Source organism: Coturnix japonica, chromosome 2 (assembly GCF_054131305.1).
Source record: "Coturnix japonica strain WE chromosome 2, WE-NBRP24, whole genome shotgun sequence".
Classification (NCBI taxonomy): domain Eukaryota; kingdom Metazoa; phylum Chordata; class Aves; order Galliformes; family Phasianidae; genus Coturnix; species Coturnix japonica.
In genome coordinates, this window is record NC_140664.1 from 101,140,439 (window position 1) to 101,161,041 (window position 20,603).

The following is a 20,603-nucleotide window of genomic DNA, read 5'->3' on the forward strand; positions in this document are numbered from 1 at the left end:
TAGTTACTTAGTAAGTAAAAGGTATTGAAGCAGCCAACGTAACAAATAGGACTCTTAAAATTCTTAACCAGTGGCTTCAGATCAATCAGAAATTTAAGATTCAGTCATTCTTCTGAATTACAAAAGGACAGACTGATGGAACAAGAAAACTGCAAAGTCATATAAAAGTTACTGAGAGAAATAAAATGTTCTAACAACATAAAAGGGAGATGATGCTCACTGATAGGTAGCAAAATGGAAGTTCTGATATTGGTGCCAAAAGGTTAAAGAAAAAAAAACAACCCACCAACAATATGAACCATTAAAGAGAGACGAAGGAAAGAAAGACTGAATGCACTGAAAAGCTAATCCCATGAGTTGAAAGAGATGAATCTTGGTACAATCTTCTGTCAAACAAAGATCTGTTTGACCTGGGACAGCTTCCACATTCAGTCCTAAAAGCCTTTGGTAATTCACTGTATCTCTATTTCCATTACTGGAATCTCAAAAGTTACATTTCAGCTTTCCACATATAAAAGCATTTCTCAGTATAAAGGATATCCTTTACTGCATTTCAGTGAATAGCATATTGCTACCAACCTTGGGTGTTATTTGAGACAGCTGCTGGATATCCAGATCATCTATTTCTTCTCCAGAGATTGCCTGTGAATTTTTGGAATACAATCCTAGTCGACTAGCTGGAAACAGATCATTAAGAGGTATTATAATAACAACTAACGTTTCAAACAAACAAACAAACATTAAGCAGCCGGTTACTCTTTAAAACTGTTGTTTTCTGCAGCATTTCAGATTTGAAATGTCCACGGCATAGCATCCTAACACTTGACTCAGTATATTGAATTAAGTGAACTCTCGAGAAACTACTGCACACTACAAAGTCTGTTCTAATCAGGTATTTATTTCCTTTAAAATTCTTAGGTCAAGGTCTGCATCTCATTGTGTCAGGCACAATCTAAACATTCTCCCAGAAAATTTACAATTCAAAAGTAACAGGACAGAAAACAAGAAATGAGATGGGGATGTGCACAACACTCAGATGCAAAATCACAACTGATAAAGCACTGCTAACTTCAAGGTGCACCTCTATGTGCACATTCAACTTTTTTTCACCATTGTCATGGACAAAAAGGATCTACAATCCAGCTAGCATATTATATTACAAAAATAAGCTAAGTTTGTTTAAATATTCATTTAGTTTAAATATTTACTAACAATACTTAACCTTCAAACTTAGTCACATGGACAAAACTGGATTGGGAAAGCACTGAAGTACTGAAATAATCCTAAATACTGTCAGCAACTATTTTAGTTTCTCCCTGTTGCTACAAGACAGTCATCCAAAGCTGATGGTAGGGAGGGTGGTGTTGGTAAGAATCAGAAATCAGGCATGTTACAACAGAAAGAATATGCAGTAGGAGAAAACATATACATATATTTAAAATAGCAGTGAGTCAAACATTACCAAATGAGAAAAACTGTACTAAAAGCAAAAATGAAAATGCCACTTCAGACTAGTTCCATTCTGATTACGCTGTGTCATATGTCTAGGCAATATACAGAACTCAAAAATACTAAAGACTTAATAACCACATTTCCTACCACATTGCCAACACAGAAAACAAGTGAAAAATGAAAAGTAGACTATTCATACCAATGGCAACTGCAGTCTCCTGTGAATCTCCAGTAATCATTTTTATTGCAACTCCCGACATAATAAGTGTAGTAACAGCTTCTTTTACACCAGTCCGTGGAGGATCAATTATTCCCACAAGTCCCAAAAAGGTCATCTGCCCTAACTCAGGACCAGAAGCTAAAGCCAGGACTTTCAGGAGACAAAGAAAAAATAAGTTAGGATTTGAAAATAACATTTCCACCAACATTTAAAACAACTGCCAACATTTGCTTTCCAAAATTAAAACTAAATAGCACATCTCTATAATAACCAAAGGCCTCAGTACTGGAAACCTTTATGAGTAGCTTCATTCATCTGAGTATTCTGCTTGAAATGAACCCAACACAAGCAGATATTCAGAAATGAGAACTAATTGAACTTATAAGCTAAAATACAGAAGTAGAGAGGGATTGCTGTTTCTTCTTAAACACGGGTAGCAACGTCTGTTGTCTTTAAGATTTCATGACAGGCTCTTTATAATAAAAGTAGTACACAGAAGACTTTATCAAACACAGGTTTTTTCATGTTCTCAAGAAATCTTTCACATTTATTCACAGTTTAAAACGTTTCTGCAGCGGAAAAAGGCATGGAGCTTTGTGGTTTCTGTGTCCATGCAGTCTTTTATACAAGAGGACAAAGGGAAGATCAGTTAACAAACAAACAAAAAAAAGCTCAGAAAATAAAAATACATATTCTTTATTTAAATAGAGGCAGATTTTATTCACTACATGCCAAATATTTTCCAGAATGCCATTTTTACAGTAGGAACCTTAATTCAAAGATATTTAAATGACTGAGTTGCAAGAGAAAAGCAGGTTTTTCTTTTTCAAAACACAGCACTAGATTTTCTGTTTGACAGTTCTCTGAAGCAGACGTACAGAGAATGATTGTCTGAAGAAAACAAGGCACAAAGAGACACCACTACTCCTTGTAAAACCTCTCCGTTTCTAATCATTTTATCACAGGGCTTTCCTGGGCCATACAGCACCCATACTTCCACATTTAAAACATCTATGTAGACTTAACAACCTGCAGGTCTCTTTACAGAAACCACAGACAGACAGTTACAGTGTCCTGTTTAATGGTTTACCCACAACCACTTCCAATCAATCATCTTCAGAAAAATACTTGCAGCTACATTTAAAAATCTAAGAGTCTGCTAATATAAAATGTAATCTTAACAGCATCTTCTGACTCGCAATCAATCATTTATACTAGCCTAACTCAAAAAGGTGCCAGGAATCAAAGAGAAAAATGAACACATTTCTTTAAAAAATAAATAATTAAAATTTAAAAAAAATCCATAATGAAATATGGAAGATGCCAAGTGGCAACGTGTTTTTCAGTTGTTATGGCTGCAACCAGCAATACCTTTTCTCACCTGCTGGAATTTAATCAGTGTTGTTATGCAGACCTTAAGTATATCACCTGCATCCTCCCTGTCCATTTTAATGAAAAATCAACCAACTCAGTGGCATTTCTTCAACAACAAAAAATCTTGTATCTGAATGTTATTTTAATTTCAACAAGCAGTTCCATTTAAAAAATAATTATCTGGTGACACTGAAACGCTCTTACCCCTAAGTCCTGCAGAGCCCATAGATGTCTTCTCTTGCTGGTATTGCTCTCTCTGTTGCTGAACAAGAGGTAGGGTCTGCCCCTTACAGTTATATGATGTACAATACCTAATTACTTGTTCGTAAGCACCTTTCATAAAGCAAACCTCTGGTTTGTCCTAAAATAGAAAGGAATTACGTAAATGTGTGTGTGTGTATACAAATATATATATATGCACATCTGTAAGAGTGTTTTACCTACTCTTTTCTGAAAAGCCTTCAGAACATGTAATGCAAATGAAAGTTACACTTTTAAACCCAAGAAAGTTTGAAGTATCTGTTTAAAGTATATGTTTAAGAGTGTTAATGCCAAAATAGCTAAGTTAATAATCAATACCTTACTGCAGTAGGCATCATTCACATGAGATATTGTGGAGTCACAGTTTATAAACCAAAGAGGCCATTCAAAGGACAGCATTCAAACTGACACAGTACATTAGACCTGAAAGACCTTTAGCTCATCACCTGATCATCCGTCTTTCTCCACAGGTCATTAAGTATATCACCTACATCCCTGTACCACAAATAACAACTCTAGCATAAAAAGGGACTACAAATTCACTGCCTACCTTAAACTCTTACTCCAATGTTACATCAACTTATCATTTCCCTTCCTCCCTTCTCCATTAAGAACTGCTGCCTCAGCTCAATTTCCAATCACTGATTCTCATCTTCTGTTCCCCGTTGTGCTATAAAGGCCCTTTTAATACACTTATTTTCTCCCTTTGAAGGTGTTTATGCACAGTAGTCAACACTGCTCAATTTTTTTGATAGGCTTATTTGACAGAGCTCTAATTCCACTGTATTTCCTTAGCCTTCAAAATAATTTAAGCTACTTTTAAAATTGTTCCCAGTTTTTCAACAATCTTTTAAAAATGCTAATATCAAAAACATCAGACACAGTAAAATCATATCGAAAAAACATCATCTAGCAATTCCTGCTTGCTACTTTCTTTACAAACAAGGTTTGTATAACCTCATCTTCCATATAGAGAAAAGGGGCCAAAGGCATAGTTTCCAAAGCACAGATTTTACTGCGGTACTTAATGCTGTTGAAGACCCTTTTGGGTCAGAAATACTGTGAAATTATCCTTAAATCTGGAATCAGATCTGTCACTGAACATATTATCTAGAAGCCTCCAGTTATCAGACTGGCAATTGTTATATCAACATTGTTAACAGAAGTATTCATATTCCATTTAGACCAATCTGAATGCAAATACATGTGAAAGCACCAAAAGATGGAAAAATTGGTTAAAGAACGGTTTATGTTGATAATCCACATAACTAACATAAATAAAATCCGTGAACACCAAGGAATGAAAGTACTATTGCCATTAAAACCAGAAAACCTGTCTTTTCAAGCAAAAGAAATTCTTGATTATTCAACACCTACACATTTCTTCTTGCTCTAAATTCTTTAACTGAAACAGCAGAAGTTTGACAGACTTGCTTTAAATATTTGATGAGTGCGGAAAAGGAAGAAAAGCCAGATACATTCAAAGTTTGAGATATCAAAATACTTAGTGTTATTTCCCAGGATGCCTTTATGGAACGAATTTCTTGGCCTCCTTATTCTCCATTTCAGAGCTTGAAACTGAAATTAGATAATCAAACCATATTCCCAAGACTGCGCATTACCACCAGCTTGCCACAATCTCTCAAGTGAAAAATAAGGACATTAAATAGAGTACATAATGGTTCTACAGAGCCAGTGGGCAAGGAAGCTGAGAATCCAGTTTACCTGCTGTGTTCTGTGAACACATTTAACTGCCATCCATTTCTGCTCTGAGCTGAAGGGATATTCAGCCTTCCTTATATAGTCCTCCTGGAGCCCATCTAAACCCATCTGTATAAAATAGAAAAAGCACCATAATGTAAGCACCTTTCTTTTCCAAATAGCTAAGCATTCTGTTTCGCCTTGCCAGTTAACTATAAGAAAAAAATCTCCAAAGTTGCTCATCAGCACACTGTTCTCATTAGACAAACTTCTGAAAAACAAGCCCTCAATGAATCTAGTAGCTTCCTTCAGGCTTCAGCATAAGTTAGAACATTTCAGTCTGTTTTCTTTGACTCAAGGACTTGGAAAAACCTTGTAGATTACGAGTTTGTCAAAACACATTTAAAACAGCAGCGCTTATATAATTTATCCACAAGAAGGGTCTAGAAAATTATTGTATAAGGCTGTAGAAGAGTTGGCAGGAGGCAAGACAGTCATTTAAAGTTCAAATGATCCAATCTGAAAGGATTTTTCAAAAAATTATCATCAATATCTTCCAGCCATTTAAAAGGAAACTAACCACAAAGACTCCAGACAAAATGCATTTCATTCTTCCCACTAAATGCAACTTTCAGAATTCCATGCTCTACCCTTAACCAAGTCTGAGCGCTGATTATAGTGGCCACCAGCCATAAGCCATTCTCAGTACATACAGAGCCTCACAACTCTTTCAGTACTACCCTTTCCAGGAACAGATGTGAAAGATCTCTCCTCTTTTTCTTTAGGGTCCTGCCATAACAACAACCCATTAGTCCTTTCCAGTCAAAGACTGGAGACTTGGAATGAATCTCAGCAAGGTGATAAATCTCAGTCCTCAGTCGCATGGGGATAAAACAACTGGGTCGTACTCAGCTTTGAAGGTTTCTGAGTTTATACACCATTGCAGAAAAAAAAAAACAAGTACTAAAATGTCTTGCTACACTTCTCAGAAGCTCAGCATGTGTTGTAGCATAAAAATAACATTTAACCAGCATTCACAGTTCAAACTACTAGCTCCCAGCACTTAAAAGCATCGCAAATACTACAGGCACCAATGTGTCCATCATCAGATCCTCACTACTTCTGATGAGAACTGGGAAAGAGACAGCACAAACAACACTCAACAGGTAAATTAGCCTCTGGTGGGCAAAACGACAGTACTGCAAGCAAAAAGATGACAGATTTTCCTTCAGTTCCAAAACTTAACTTCCTGTTATCTTTCAGAATGCCCAAAGATTTGCAACAGAGAGGAAGTGCAGGAGACGACTAGTCGTAATGCAAATCTAGTAGTCAAAAATGAGGGGAAAATTGAGGAAAAAACCCCACATTTCTACACACCTGCCACAAATCAAAAATTACTATTGAACACCTACCTTCATTGCAAGAGCAATTAAAGCCCCTTCAGTTGGTTTCCCCATTAAGGTGTTGTTTCTTATCAGAGCATCATTGCAGACACAGCCAGCCTAAAAGATGATGAAGAAATAGGGGAGAATAGACAACACAGTGTAAACGTTGAGTACAGCTCTTACTCCATCATCAACTAAAAGTCACCTCTTTGTGACAGTATCTCACCTCAACAATTTTGCTAACAGATGGGTTGTTATAACCATGAATAACTTCACCATCAAGCATCACATCTCCGAACCTGTTATAACCTACCCCGGTAACCTGTAAGACAAAGAGCCAAAGGCAGTACATGAAACAGTTTGTGAGCCCAGTGAAAATTACATTAAGCTCAGATTTTCACTATGAAATACAGAAATCTACAAGAAAAGCCATCCATAATGATAGATTTTATCCAATGCAGAGTCTCCTACTAAGCATCTAATGTAGCAGGCATTAGATCAGGGAAAAAATTCAGAGGTCAACTGAGTTCTTCCATGAAATATACTGCTACAAAAATGTAGCAATTTTGTTCCTTAGCATAAATAAATGCAGAGAATACTGTCTCCTTACTCAATTAGGACATGTTTTGTTTTTTTCTCTTCTCATTCTTCTTACTTCTGCTTTCTAATTTTTTCCTCCTGTTCTCCTTTACCCTGGTTAATAATGCATACCTCTGCTTGGGAATGGAAGTACACAGCTGAGTCCTACTTTCATGCAGGAGGAAAAAAAAACATACTTGAATGGCCTCTCAGCTGAGACTTGAGCAGTAAAATCATATTCTTAATGCATAAAACGTGGGCATCCAACTAGAATCCTGAAAAGTCTTCAGGTCTACTGCATTAACAGCTAATATATTTAACAGCTATTTCAAATTCTCTTTCCTTGGGAAAAAGGAACTGATTTAATGTTACTATAAACAAATTATGCTAGGAATAAAGTAAAGAAGTAATTACGGCATTCCTACAAAATGTGAAGAATGGAAACTAAGTACCAGGCAAATATAAGTAACACAGAGAATTACAAATATCCAGTATTTATTCTCAAGTTAGTGACAAGGTCTCTCCATTAACCACAGCATGAATAAAACCCTAAACATGAGGAATCTAAAAATTTAAGAACTTGTACAGTATAATCAAGAGTACCTGGCAAACACAGTCAAGTAAAAGCAAAACTTAAGTCTAAGAGTCTCACTACGTACCTCAGCATGCTGCCCATCTGAAGTAAAAATGTGAGTAACCGTCATCTCATTCTTTGTCAGTGTCCCAGTTTTATCTGAACAAATTACATTGCAGCATCCTAAAATAACCAAACAGCACTTGTAAGACAAGGCCTATTTAGAATAAAGCGAGTAACTAATCAACAAATTTCTACAAATACTGCAACTGTCTCTATGAAGAAAAAAAACAACAAGATGTAATTCAATAAAGACAGACAATTTTCAACTATTTATGAATATCTGTACAAGGTTCCTTACAAGTTTGTCTGATAAATCCAAAAAGATGCTCAAAATCCCAAATTCACAAGTTGCCTCAAGTGCTTCCATTCATTACCTCCTTAATTTTCTTCTTAATTTTCTATTACTGAAATTACTATTACTGAAATCTCAGCGGAGATTCTTAGCAGCATTCCTTCCCAGGTAAGGTGAGACTTACTACTAAAGCAGCAATTCTGAATGAGATTGAAACATTATTACAGAAGTATGGAAATACATACATGCTGTTTTAACTTGGGAGAAGTACTTTGAAAGACTGTTGCAGTGTTTTGGCACTCCTGGACCCAATAGCCAGTCATTTTAAAATATAAAAGCTAAAGTTCTAGCATGAACAGTATAACTACTTTAAGGTGCATTACTATAGCATGTTTTCTAATATTTAAACTTGGACTTGTTTCCAGCTGAAAATAACATTCCCATATTCATGCCAAGAAGTTGGTTTGAAAACCATTTCCCACATCTGTTATCTGACAGGAACATCTTTGAGCAAACTAAAAATACTTCCACTGAAATATTTTCACCATTCTACCACGAACTGAGAGCACTCCACACATCTAACTACACAGGCAGGTTTCAGTGTTGAATGTCATTAGTGTGACATGCAATTAATCAGGGGACTGACAGCTGCAATTAAAACACTGTGTGGTTATAAGGCACGCAACTTGTGTTAAAGGCATTCAATTTAGGAATGATACCACCATACTTGCCAGCAAATAAGAATACCTGCTTCATTTTTACCACTGGCCATTAATATTCTAGTTGCTTTCCTAGGATTTAGATCAAAACACCATCTCCAAGTTAGTTCTGTCATACCTAAAGTTTCAACGATAGGCAGTTTCTTTACAATAGCCCGTTTCTTCACCATTCTCATCACACCAAGGGCCAGCGTCACTGTTACTACAATTGGTAGTCCTTCAGGAATTGCAGCTACAGCCAAACTGAAATGAAAACAAATACATAAATATCTTATCTTAGAATATCCTAGATAAACACATGCCAAGTGTTAGAATAGCACAGAATTTTATTAAAAAAAAACCTAAAAATAATTGACAGTAATGTAAACAAGATCACAATATTTCATACAATGCTTCAAGTTGCAGTTTTCATTGACCCTTTTTATTTAAAACACCAAAAACAATACCCAATCACTTAAATCTCCACAGATCCTGTTATTTAAATAAATGCTTTCTGTTATTTAAAGAAACTCTTCTGCCTTGTGTTCCATCCAGGTAATTAGCAACTCAGCAACTTCTCTGAGAGCAGAGAATTAGAGCATATTAACTGTTAATTCTCAGCAAACAGTATCCGAGGATGAAGTTTCCATAAAGTCCTTCTTCAGTTTATTTTTAGCACATGACAAGGCTTGAATTCACTTCTTTTTTTTACTTACAAAATCGTATTTTATTTACTCAGTTGTACAATTTGAATCTCTGTCACTACTTATTGCCTATTTACAGATGTTTCAATAACACTCAAATCACCAAACATACATGATATGATGAGATGGACACATAGTTACCATGTCACTAAAAATTAACATTAGCTTGCTTTTCTGTAGCACAAAGTCTATTTTCTCTCTGTATTCCTTACCTAAACTTAAAAGCAGAATCTGTGGAGATGTACATTATAATATACATCAAAAGCTTTCGAACACGTCCTGTAACGCATGGCCTACGCTGTTTAAAGACAAAAATCTTACCTCACGCCAATTGTGAACATATCAAGGATATGTTTCCCTTGCAACCAGCCAACCAGCATAATTACTCCTATAACGAAAATAGTTGTCGTAATAAATACAAAGCCATCATGTACTGTAGCCTAACAGGAAAAATAAATCAATCACGCTGCTTAAAAAAAAATAATCTGTTATTTCCTTCACTATTGAACATGACTCCATTATTATGACAAAGATGAAGAAAGTTTTTGCCACTCAAGCCCAATCATACCTGCAGTGAGGTATGCACTGCAGCATACCTTGGATCAGAATATAAGACATGCTGCAATTTGAAAGGAAGCATTTAGAAGGTTGGAAACCATGTTTGTGCAAAGAAGCAAGCAAACATCCCTATGATGAAACATACACTATGTTTTTAATCTTCAGATGATCACTTGCATTAACTCATTAAACAGAGGAGAATACAATTAGATTCACATAACAAAAATATATGAATTTTGGATATATTCACTATCCATAAAGATCAAGTCCCTCAGTCTTTCCAGGACTGCAATCAGTCACAAAGTAAACTGTCAGTCACTAAGTAAATTGTAGGTGTTTGCATAGATTTTCTTACCTATTATACCAAAGGAATACAAAGACAGCTGTTTTCCTAAGAGATCCATGCTCTTCTGCAGCGGTGTCTTTGGAGCCTTGGTGAACAGCAAACATCCCACAGTTAACAAGTTAAAAAGTATAATCTATATCAAATATTTCTTCAGGTGTGCAAATGTCAAGACCTTGTCTTGGAAACTACTTGACGAAGATGCAGCTATTTGGTATTTTTCCACACATTCACTGAACAACAGTGACTTTGTTCCCTCATCATGTAGAATTGAAGAAATACGAAGAATACTTCAATGAAACTAAGTAAAATTTAGAAACATCCTTTGGGAGTTTTGTGATGTTTACAGCAATATAAAAAAAATCGTATCAAAGACTTTGCAAAAAAACAAGGTTAACCAAAATCAACCACATTTCTTCCAGACATAAAAGTCCTTGATAACAAGAACAAAAACGACTTTTAGAGATGGAAACATTAAAGCCCTGAAAGACCAATTCTATCTCAGGAAGAATTTATTAGCTAGCAACAAAAATACCAAATAGGAAACTATAGGAATATTTAGTACCAAAAATACAGTACACAGGAATGGGATAACAAGAAAAAAAAAAACAAAAAACACTTTTTATAGATAGATCATAATATATCTATATATGTGTGTATATATATATATATACACACACACACACATATATACATACACACACATATACACACACATCAGGAAAGGAGATTTTTAAACTGCATGCCATTTAGTTTGTTTTGTGGTTTTCTTTGATTTTTTCATACTAATATATGCTGGATTACAGTATGGAAAGTGTGGCAATAGGAGGGAAAGAGGTTAACTGTAAAAATCTCTGCTGCACAAGTCAAGGCAAAAAACAGTGCACACTATGTGGGGAAGCTGACTTAAGAATTTAACTCAGTCTTACCATCAAAATTTGCTTTTAAAGTAAGATTATTATAAAATAAACATCAAAAATAACCCCAAACTACTCTGATATTTCAAAATGTTGATGGTACAGAATGTGCAAACGCTTCTTTCGTAATTCTTTTAATAAATAATTGCAAATGTTACAACACAAACTAAAACCCATTGAATGGATCATATTTTCCTTGCAAGTGTAATGAAGTGGATTCTACTTTGGGCAATTGGACAGCAACATTGGATTGGACAGCAACACTGAAAGACATAGTAAGGTAATGCAGCTAACAACACGAGGTCTGTGGTAAACTCCTGGCTGACACATCTAATGCCTCACCTAATAGCCTCAGTAGCTCTGTTTTGACACATTTCAGAAATGTAATTCAGGGGAAAAAAAGTTCTGCCTATACTATGTCTGATCATGTCCTGACAGCTGGAGACAGACTGTCACCTTCCCACCCTGTGCTGGTCAGGCAGCCAGAAAAGAGGTTAGAGGGGCAAAGGAAAACAAAGCTCTCAAGAAACTGACTTCTGTGTGGATCAGAGAGCTGCAATAAAGAAAGTCACTACAGCAATTTGGTGAAGTCTGAGCTTCATAACCTTAGAAGGATAAGATAGAGATTATGAAGCAGCAAAAAACAACCCTGAAGTACACAGCAGAAACCTTTGGAGGGGAAATATAGTCCTGTACACAAATGTGCCATACAAAGCCCTTCTGTACAAGTTCAGTTCCACTTGAAAAACACAGTAAAAGTTGTTCCATTCTTGAAAAGTTTTGGAATATTATTTTCAAAGATAATATATTTAGGTCACTTAGGGAGAATGCATTACACTGAAGCCAATACTGCTTTCATGTTCAAGAGATAAGATTTGTTTTAACAAAAAGGAAAACATGAAAAGCACTGTAATTTAATCTAACAAAGTTCCTATAGAATAAACCCCCAAAACATAATTTGAATGAACAAAATGTACATCTCTAAAATATACTTCCATATTTCCAGATATTCACTCTTACCTCTTCTGCTTGCATCATTTTGAAAACCTCCCCAAATTCAGAGTTTTCTCCTGTTCCAATAACAATGCCCTAAAAAACCCAAATAAGTAAAAAATTCAATTCACATCTAAGGTTCAATTTTAACATTAGTGATTGTTCTTGATAGCTTTGACTCAAATACTGGGCAAATGCCATTTAGCCTGCTATGATTTTGTTAGCTGTGTATGCAATTTTAACTACTGATACAAATAAGAAGTATTTTTGTTAAAATATATATATATATATATATACATTTTAACTCTTAGAAACAAAGTTCTATTCTGTGTGCTGCTGAAGTACTTGGGTTTTGTTACAGGTAGGTAGTAAAAAGTGCAACACTCAGCTAACACCGAGCACAACCACAAGTCTTTGTTCTCTAACACACAAATGCTGTTCTACAAGTTCTGTCTAGGATGTAATATCCCGAACAGTTTAACATCTGCTTCCTCCCAGTTTGAATACTCTTGACTATAGGCTTACACTCAGTGTCTGAAAGAGCACCACTGAAAACAGCTTCATACTGTGTTACAGTAAAGTCACCCATATTTCCATTAAACATTTCAATTTCTGCTCCATTTCATTTCTATTGTTTTAGAAAAATGAAAATACATGCAGCCAGCAAAGAGCAGTTATCAATTGATATAAGTGAGCATTAATAACCATGGTTATTCAATAATTCATTGAATTAATAACCATGGTTATTCAAATAGTTAAAACATGGAAGTTATTCTTCCCTATCGCTCATAATTTTACCTTTGCTTTTCCACATCTGACCAACGTTCCCATGAAAGCAATGTTGCTCCTTGAAGTGAGGTCTCCATTGGTAGCTGCTGGCTGTGGAGCTGTGGATTTAGCGCATGGAGCCGTCTCACCTGTGAGGCTGGATTCATCGATAGAAAGGTCCACAGCCTTTGGAAGCAAAATACATAGACTGCTAAAAGCCACTTCTACAAGAAGCTAGAAGTGGTAATAAAAACTTCCCAACTCTAAACATTAAAAATATATCCAATTTATTCACATGAAAAGAAATCATATGTCAACATTAAGCCTATTTTACAGGCCAACAAAGCAACAAGCAGTCCTACAGAATGTTAGAGCGATACTCTCACTTTGCAAAGTCAAAGTTTACTCCTCATTTTATGGTCAGGGCTTCTTTTTCTATAAAACAGTCAAAAACTTGTAACCGATGTGTTCCATTGACAAACAAAATAATTAACTGTGAACGCAAATGCATAGACATTTTATCCTCTCAATTCTTCCTCTGTCCATTTCCTCTTAGCGTGGCCAGTAAGGAACAAGCTAACAAAAAATATATGTTATGAAGGGTTTTTTTTTTGTCTACAACGTTCCTACTGGGAAAATGCATTCAGGCAAGAGTCACAATAAACTGGAAAAATGGTAAAGAAGTCCTTCCTTTAGGTTTCAATTTTGTGGGGTATTTTGGGAGCAAGTGTGAGCAGTTAGAGAAGGAAAAGAGAAAAAGGAATTATCCCATTAATGCTACACAGCTGTCTGATAGGAACAAAACAAGTTTTCTATAGATAGACTGTAAAATGAATAATATCTTACAAACATAAGAATTAAAATGTTCTTTCCTAATTGACATCAATTCTTAAATCCTCTATTGATTTTAATGGGTCTTGAATAGTGCCAAAGCTTAAATAATGGAATTCTATTGACACATTCCAAGTAACATAATTTTGTGTTACTAAGAAGTATAAAGCTCTTATTTGTCAGTAGATTTTAATACAATCTTCTTGAAAAAAGCAGTGCTGAAGGATGCTTGATCAAATTAAGTTACCAAATCTCTTTGAAAGGATAACCCTTGAAAAAAGTAAATAAGCATCAGTGACACCGTACTCGGTACCATCACACATAGCACATCACTCTGAGCTTAAAGAGTATTCTTAGTTTGTTCTTTCAGGAGGACTTTATTTTGAATTAACTCGGAAGCTCTCCAGTTCTAACTGCACAATGAAAGGTCTCACCAAGTTGTGCAAGTAGTACAGACTGGATCTGCGGCCAAAATTTTTGTCACTCTGTAGAAGTTTGACGCACATCTACTTTGATTTGGGCTAATCTCCTTTCCCATGAACAGCAACCAAACAAAAATACTTACTGCAGTTCAGTATTTAGTGCATATCTTCTCTTTGTCTCACAAAAATAAATGCTATTAAACATTAGTGCAAGATCACATACCTCAAATAAACGTAGATCAGCCGGGACTCTGTCTCCAACAGACAGGCAGACTGTATCACCTGGGACTAAGTCTCTTGCAAGCGTGTGTTCCACTCTACCTTCTCGCACACTGTAGGTGTAAATACAATGTCAAAGTGCATAACAACATCTCCTCTGGCATTCTGTCTGGGAAAATTGAAGTGCTGACCATGCATTGAAGTGTTACTAGTTTCAGCAAAATACAATTTCAATTTCGTTATTCATTTCTTCAGAAGGTTTTTATCACTTAACATCATCAGAAGCATCCAATGGCCAAAAATGCAGAGTATTATTTTAGAACCACACAACAATCTTTAAAACGAGTCAAAACAAATTAAGTTTAAAGACATAATGGCTTGCTATAAAGGTGTTTTAAGTAAAGCATTTTTCTTCTACTCATTTCACATTAAACTCAACATGACTTAATTATGGAGACAGGATGTGACGATTCCATACCAATGGCATTCTGGAGGCACAAGTTTACTAAGCTCTTCAAGAGATTTTTCTGATCGATACTCCTGCAGAGGAAAGATAAACATTTCAGCAGATGTGGACATACCTCATTTTAAGAGCTGTATTAAAACAATTTTCCAAAGACTTAGTTAAGATCTGCCCTTCAGCAGTTTCTTATTAAATAGATTTTAAAAAGCAAGTATGGTCCAAATGCTAAAATTTCACAGACTCAAGAATGTGCCCACATGCAATTTTCCTGAAAGGCTAGAAGAGGTCCTTTGCATTCTCCTTTAATACTTTCAAGGCTTTGTAGTACTTAATGGTAATGTTTTTAAACTTGGGGATCAGATGCACAACCAAGTTCTGCAGTTTAGCAAGGTTATACCAAAAATATCATGTTCATGTTCTCAGCCCCTGGAGAACAAACTCACCTCTAACTCAACACATGGATTAGAAAATAAACAATGATACGAAGCACAAACAGAAAGCTGTTTTGCCTTAGGCACACGCTAAGTAAAGCTGGGTATTTAAAGAATGAAAACAACTTTTTTTTTAATGATTTAGGAAACAAGATTCAGGGGGTAAAATTCCATACAAATTTGCAGTTAAAGTGATATGTTTAGAACACTATTGCTATGAAACTTAATATTTTAAAGTACTTCAACATTGTTTAATCTGAATGTTTCCTTACGTGCATTCTTTTGTTGCTGATTTCATTACCCATATAGATGCATAAAATGTTAAAGCAGGACAAATCAAGCACTTCAGAGAAGGCAACAGACTTGGATGAAAGCACAGAGCTCTTTAATCAAGCACTGTGCAGCTGCACATTGCATCAGGACAGCTACTTATTAAATATAAGAGTGTACATAAAAGCAATAATCTCATTTGTACAACAGATGTCTTACCTGAACAAAGGCAACCGTAACAACAATCAGTATTGCCTGTAAGAAAAGAAAAATAGATAAGAGAATTCCAAATGGCGATAAAAGTGATATCTGCTTCTGCCCAGCAATATTTACTACTACACATTAGCAATATGGCTTGGAAACAGACTCTCATGCTCATAACGACTGGCTAACCCTCAGGCTTGCTTTAAAAAGCAACGCCATTGTCTATCTATGCCTATTGAGTGGCATCCAAGTGCCTAAGTAAGCTGATACTACTAAAAATAAGACTGATAACTAGATGGTGATTTTGAAGTAAAATTTCCAGTGCCTGGGAAGTAAACTTCTGTGTTTCTAAAAGGTGAGGAAGAGGTAGCAGTGGTGGCATTTCCATAACACAAATAAGAAAAATAATGTCTGACTGAAGTATTCACTGCCTTATTAATTGTCATAAAGCATCTATCTAGTTTAAATCAAGTAACTAGGTAACAGACTAAGAATAAACTGAAGACTAGAAATAAACTAGTGAGCTGAGGAGCTGATCTGGAGCCATAAAATATCTCATTTATGAGAACAAGTAGAAGAAACTTGGGAACTCTGCCCAAGACTACCAAGGAATAAGACAATTCACTGACTACACCCTGAACAGCCAAGATCCCAAAGAGGCAAAACAAAATTGTCTGTAGGAATAACCCAAGAAGAGTGGAAAGGCATCAATAGGAATCAAATCCCCCATATCACACGCAATACTTCAACATAAACATCACGGGGCTTGTACGCATGCAGTGTGAAAATGAGTCAATGAATGAGGTCTATTAGATAATGAGAAAGATCAATTTTGTTTAAAGCATGACCTCCTCCCTCAATACAGTCTCTAATTGAGCTTTGTTATACTGATTGAATTTGTTACTCAAATTGAGTTGTTAGAGTCATTCTTTATTGGTTGGCCTGTACCTTTGAAGACACAATCATATCTTACAAGTACACCCTTTGTAATTACTAAAAATCTAAATATGGCAATTTTGAAAGAGAAAGACCTTTCTAAAACTCTTAACTAAATCACAAGTAAACCCAGCAACTTTCTCTGCCTTGTTTAACACTGACATTACCCTTAGCAATGGAATACTAGTAAATAACTATATATGTGTGTATATATATATACAAAAATATTTTCCCTCCTTCTGTTGAATATTGCTACCTGAGTTACACATGCTTCTTTTGGAGGCAATATCACCTTCTACAGTTCATGCTACCTGCCACAGTTTGGCTCCCCTGGCCTCTCACATCAGCATCTCACAGTTTGTATCTATATGCATCAAGATGCCCGTATCCTCCGAAAGTAAAAACAGATAAATCACCTTAATTAACTGCAGTCAGATACCACCCCATATTAGCATTCATGTGATGTTCAAAGTAGAAGTGGCCACCCATTCTGAAGCACTTTTTCAGAAGATAACATTTGAGTTCCTTACCACAGTGATACTGACAGCATCATCAAACTGATGCATTAAAACACTGATGACCGCAGATGCCAGGAGAAGCATAATAAGGGGATTTTTAAACTGAAACAAAACAGAAGGGTAATTCAGCAGTACTCCATACAGAAAGACTATTTTATCTACACCTTAAAACACATCTAAAAATAACTGACTCTGTACAGTCCACATTTGAGGGTTGGTTGTTTTAAATATCAAAGTCCTTGTACAGGCCATATTCAGTGGTAGCAGAAAAACATTCCTTGATCCATATTTTCAAAGTCAAAATATCTCCTTATTTGTTTATGCTGCATTTAAACACACACAAAAAAGCCTGAAACGTATTCAAAACATTCTTGAGGTAACAACAGGCAGATCCTGTTCCCAGCAATTTATTATTACCAAGGTAATTTCATAAGTTCCAATTCACAACTTCTTGCTTTCCAAGATACAAGCTTTCATTTTAGATCACATGCTTTCTTCAGATTTCTAAGGCTAAAATAACAAAGGATCTTGTGTCTGCATGACAGCTTGTTCCTAACGCTGTCAAGAGAAGCCTTACAAAAGAAGTGAATCTTACAATAGAAGCAGAGGACATTCAAGAGCACATATGACAAGCACATCCAAAGCAAATACATATCTTAATAAATACTACCTAAAATAAGCTTCGATAATAAGCTTTAGAAGCATTCTGATGCATCTAATTGAAGCTATGGATGGGACAATGAAGCATTGGTGTCAGAGGACAGCTAGCACATAAAGATGTTCCCACTCTTATCACCAATCCCATCATTAGTTCCTATCACTTGAAGGTCTACTTTAGAACTTCAGTGTACTGCCGCTTAGACAAGTTGCAGGAAACACAAACCAAAATGTTTAACATAAATTCCTTAGAAAACTCTTGTTTGAAAAGCTGCTTTATATAACTTTGCCAGGGACGCATAAGGGAAGCAAACTATTGGCAAAATAGTGCACCTTCACACCATTCAGAGATGCTGGACAGGCTCATATTTATAATAAATGGATAGGCTGTCTCCATCCACACCTTCAGTTCATAGGCAAAGCTTTTGCTTTTTCAAATTTTCCTTTGCCTATATAGTTATTCACACTTCATGTTCCTTTTAAGCATTTACCAGTCATAAACATTTGTGTCTGATTTCAGTGCAATTCATGCTCAAGCCGTTGCCTATAAGGAACTTGTACTTCTTCAGCCCTTAAGCTAGTTACAGATGGCAGCCTTCTGCTAGATGGGAACATTCATTCAAGAACAAAGCATGTAATCTAAACACTCATTTCTACACCCAAACGAAAGCTTTTTCAATAGGTAAATTAGATGCAAGCTATGGAAGATAATTTCTCACCCAACTTCAGTTTACCTACTTTTATCAGAATGCATTCATGTACATGAAAGCTACAGAACAAAGCATAAAATAACTGACCAAATATTAAAACAGAAAAGCAGAAAAGACAAAAATCTCAACCTGGGAAATATATTTTTTCCAGAGAGGTTCATCTTCACTAATATCAAATTCATTCCATCCATGGAATGCCCGTCTATGACACACTTCACAGTTTTTCAAGCCATTCTGAAGATTAGCCTATAAAAAAAATACAGGAAGATTAACACGGTCAGCAATTATACTATTAAGACAGCCTTCAAAATAAATCTCAACACTTAAATAACGGGTCTGAGATTACAAGCATTTGGCCATCAGGCTTAGCCATCAGAAAGACAAATCTGGTGCTGCTGACTGTATGCCAATAAAAGCTAACTACTCACTGCTTTAATATAATAATTGACAGCAGAAATATTCAACCCAAAATTCACCAAACTAAAGCACCATCTGCAGTTGCACATCTCTAAATGACTGTTGATGTTCCCTGCAGAAAACTCTTCAGTAATCCAAACTGTGGGCACAGCTCCGACTCTTGAGAATTAAGGCAGGAGTTTGGGTGCTCAGCCAAATGACAGCAATAGCTTCAAAGTCTTGGGTTGTCTGTGGGCAATATCTGTCATGGTGTACTCCTCAAGCAGTCAAGCACACAGAAGATGAAAAAAGACCATCAATAAAGAAAATGATCCCAAATTCACTGGTTCATTAACCTGTCAATGGGTAGTTTTCTCAACCCCACTCCTCTTCTTAAAATGGAAGCTGCCCGAATATCTCAAGTATGCCTGAGCATTTCGATGTAACAATGTAAAGATCAACACACTTTTAGAAACAGACAACATCAAACTGCTTGATAATGCACACATCCGTCCTTAAGAAAGGCCAAATGTTCTGTTACATCAGCACAGCTTTAAGAGATGCAGAATTACTCACTTGCAGAATGCTTGCGACTTCATCGACTGGCAACTCACTTGCTTTTTTTGAGGACAGTACAGGAATCATTGTCTCATTGTCACCATCAGGGATTTGTTCAAGACGTGCAACCTAGAAACAAAACCAAAGTCTGAAGGAAATGGAGCACTAATATTTCGACAACACATGCCAGAGCAATGCAGTATTAATGCCACTGAAAAATCATTGTCAATAACCATTTGCACTAAAAAAAATTAAGATCTGCAGATTTGTTTTATTTTCATGCAGTATCACATGTGCAATTACAAAACAAAACACCGGATGTGCAACTGAGAAAACCGTATTTGTAATTAAGCATTAAGCCACAGCAAAGATCCTTACAGTTTCATATATTTATGCTCCTTTACCTCCCTATCATCAGTAACTGGGCAGAAGGTAATAACTCCAGATTAAATTGCACTCCCTGCCCCTACTTTCTACCTACTGATGAAGTCAGCCTAAGCAGGCATATTTGTGTGATACTGTAGACAAAGAAGGGAAAAAAAACATTAAGAACAACACAAACAAGAGCACAGATGCACATGAAGTCACAGAACTTAACTGACTACAGTACAAGAACTTCAAGACAACGCTGCTACAAGAATATATTGCTTTTTAAGAAATAAAAACATTTTTGTAGGGAAGAACAGTGTTTTAGCAACATCGACAGCATAGCTCAGTACTGCATTTAAAGAAACTGAAGAGTTTCAGAATTCTTGCTTACACAAGATGTGAAGCTCAATCAATGCTCTTGTCCCACCCCTCCCCTACCCCCACTCTATGGTGCTGCACACACAGTTAACTCACATCTCGTACACCTTGCTTCTGCCACTCCATTAAGCTGAGCACATCGACCACATAAACATGCACACCACAGAAAATGTTTTCCCATTACACTTGCATAGAATTTGAATGCGCCATTTAATGCCTTCATACAATAAAGGTTTTGAATTTCCTCTGCAGATGCTGTAATACAAATACTTTGTATGAAAATGTGTTAGAAGATTACAGCATTTTTATCCCCTAAAAAGCTATGACAGCCTTCATTTTCTATACTACACACAGTATTC

At 35.9% G+C, this 20,603-nt stretch overlaps 1 protein-coding gene across 16 annotated transcripts in view; it reads right to left on the reverse strand.

Annotated features, from left to right (window-relative positions):
• Window positions 1–20,603, reverse strand: part of ATP2C1 (ATPase secretory pathway Ca2+ transporting 1) — an 88,949-nt gene that overhangs the window by 6,942 nt on the left and 61,404 nt on the right. For 13 of the 16 annotated variants that reach the window (XM_085538249.1, XM_015854047.3, XM_085538248.1 and 10 more), the window contains 18 exons: window positions 19,516–19,626; window positions 18,673–18,789; window positions 17,189–17,278; window positions 15,738–15,773; window positions 14,833–14,894; window positions 14,359–14,467; window positions 12,913–13,068; window positions 12,142–12,210; window positions 10,217–10,292; window positions 9,625–9,691; window positions 8,739–8,863; window positions 7,632–7,729; window positions 6,620–6,715; window positions 6,421–6,510; window positions 5,033–5,137; window positions 3,251–3,407; window positions 1,652–1,822; window positions 580–677 (listed from right to left, as the gene is read on the reverse strand). In XM_085538249.1, the coding sequence (XP_085394375.1) occupies window positions 580–677; window positions 1,652–1,822; window positions 3,251–3,407; window positions 5,033–5,137; window positions 6,421–6,510; window positions 6,620–6,715; window positions 7,632–7,729; window positions 8,739–8,863; window positions 9,625–9,691; window positions 10,217–10,292; window positions 12,142–12,210; window positions 12,913–13,068; window positions 14,359–14,467; window positions 14,833–14,894; window positions 15,738–15,773; window positions 17,189–17,278; window positions 18,673–18,789; window positions 19,516–19,626 (1,833 nt within the window). Of the gene's footprint in view, window positions 1–579; window positions 678–1,651; window positions 1,823–3,250; window positions 3,408–5,032; window positions 5,138–6,420; window positions 6,511–6,619; window positions 6,716–7,631; window positions 7,730–8,738; window positions 8,864–9,624; window positions 9,692–10,216; window positions 10,293–12,141; window positions 12,211–12,912; window positions 13,069–14,358; window positions 14,468–14,832; window positions 14,895–15,737; window positions 15,774–17,188; window positions 17,279–18,672; window positions 18,790–19,515; window positions 19,627–20,340; window positions 20,500–20,603 lie in introns of all 16 variants that reach the window. The other 3 variants (XM_085538252.1, XM_085538253.1, XM_085538254.1) reach the window with 2 other exon arrangements.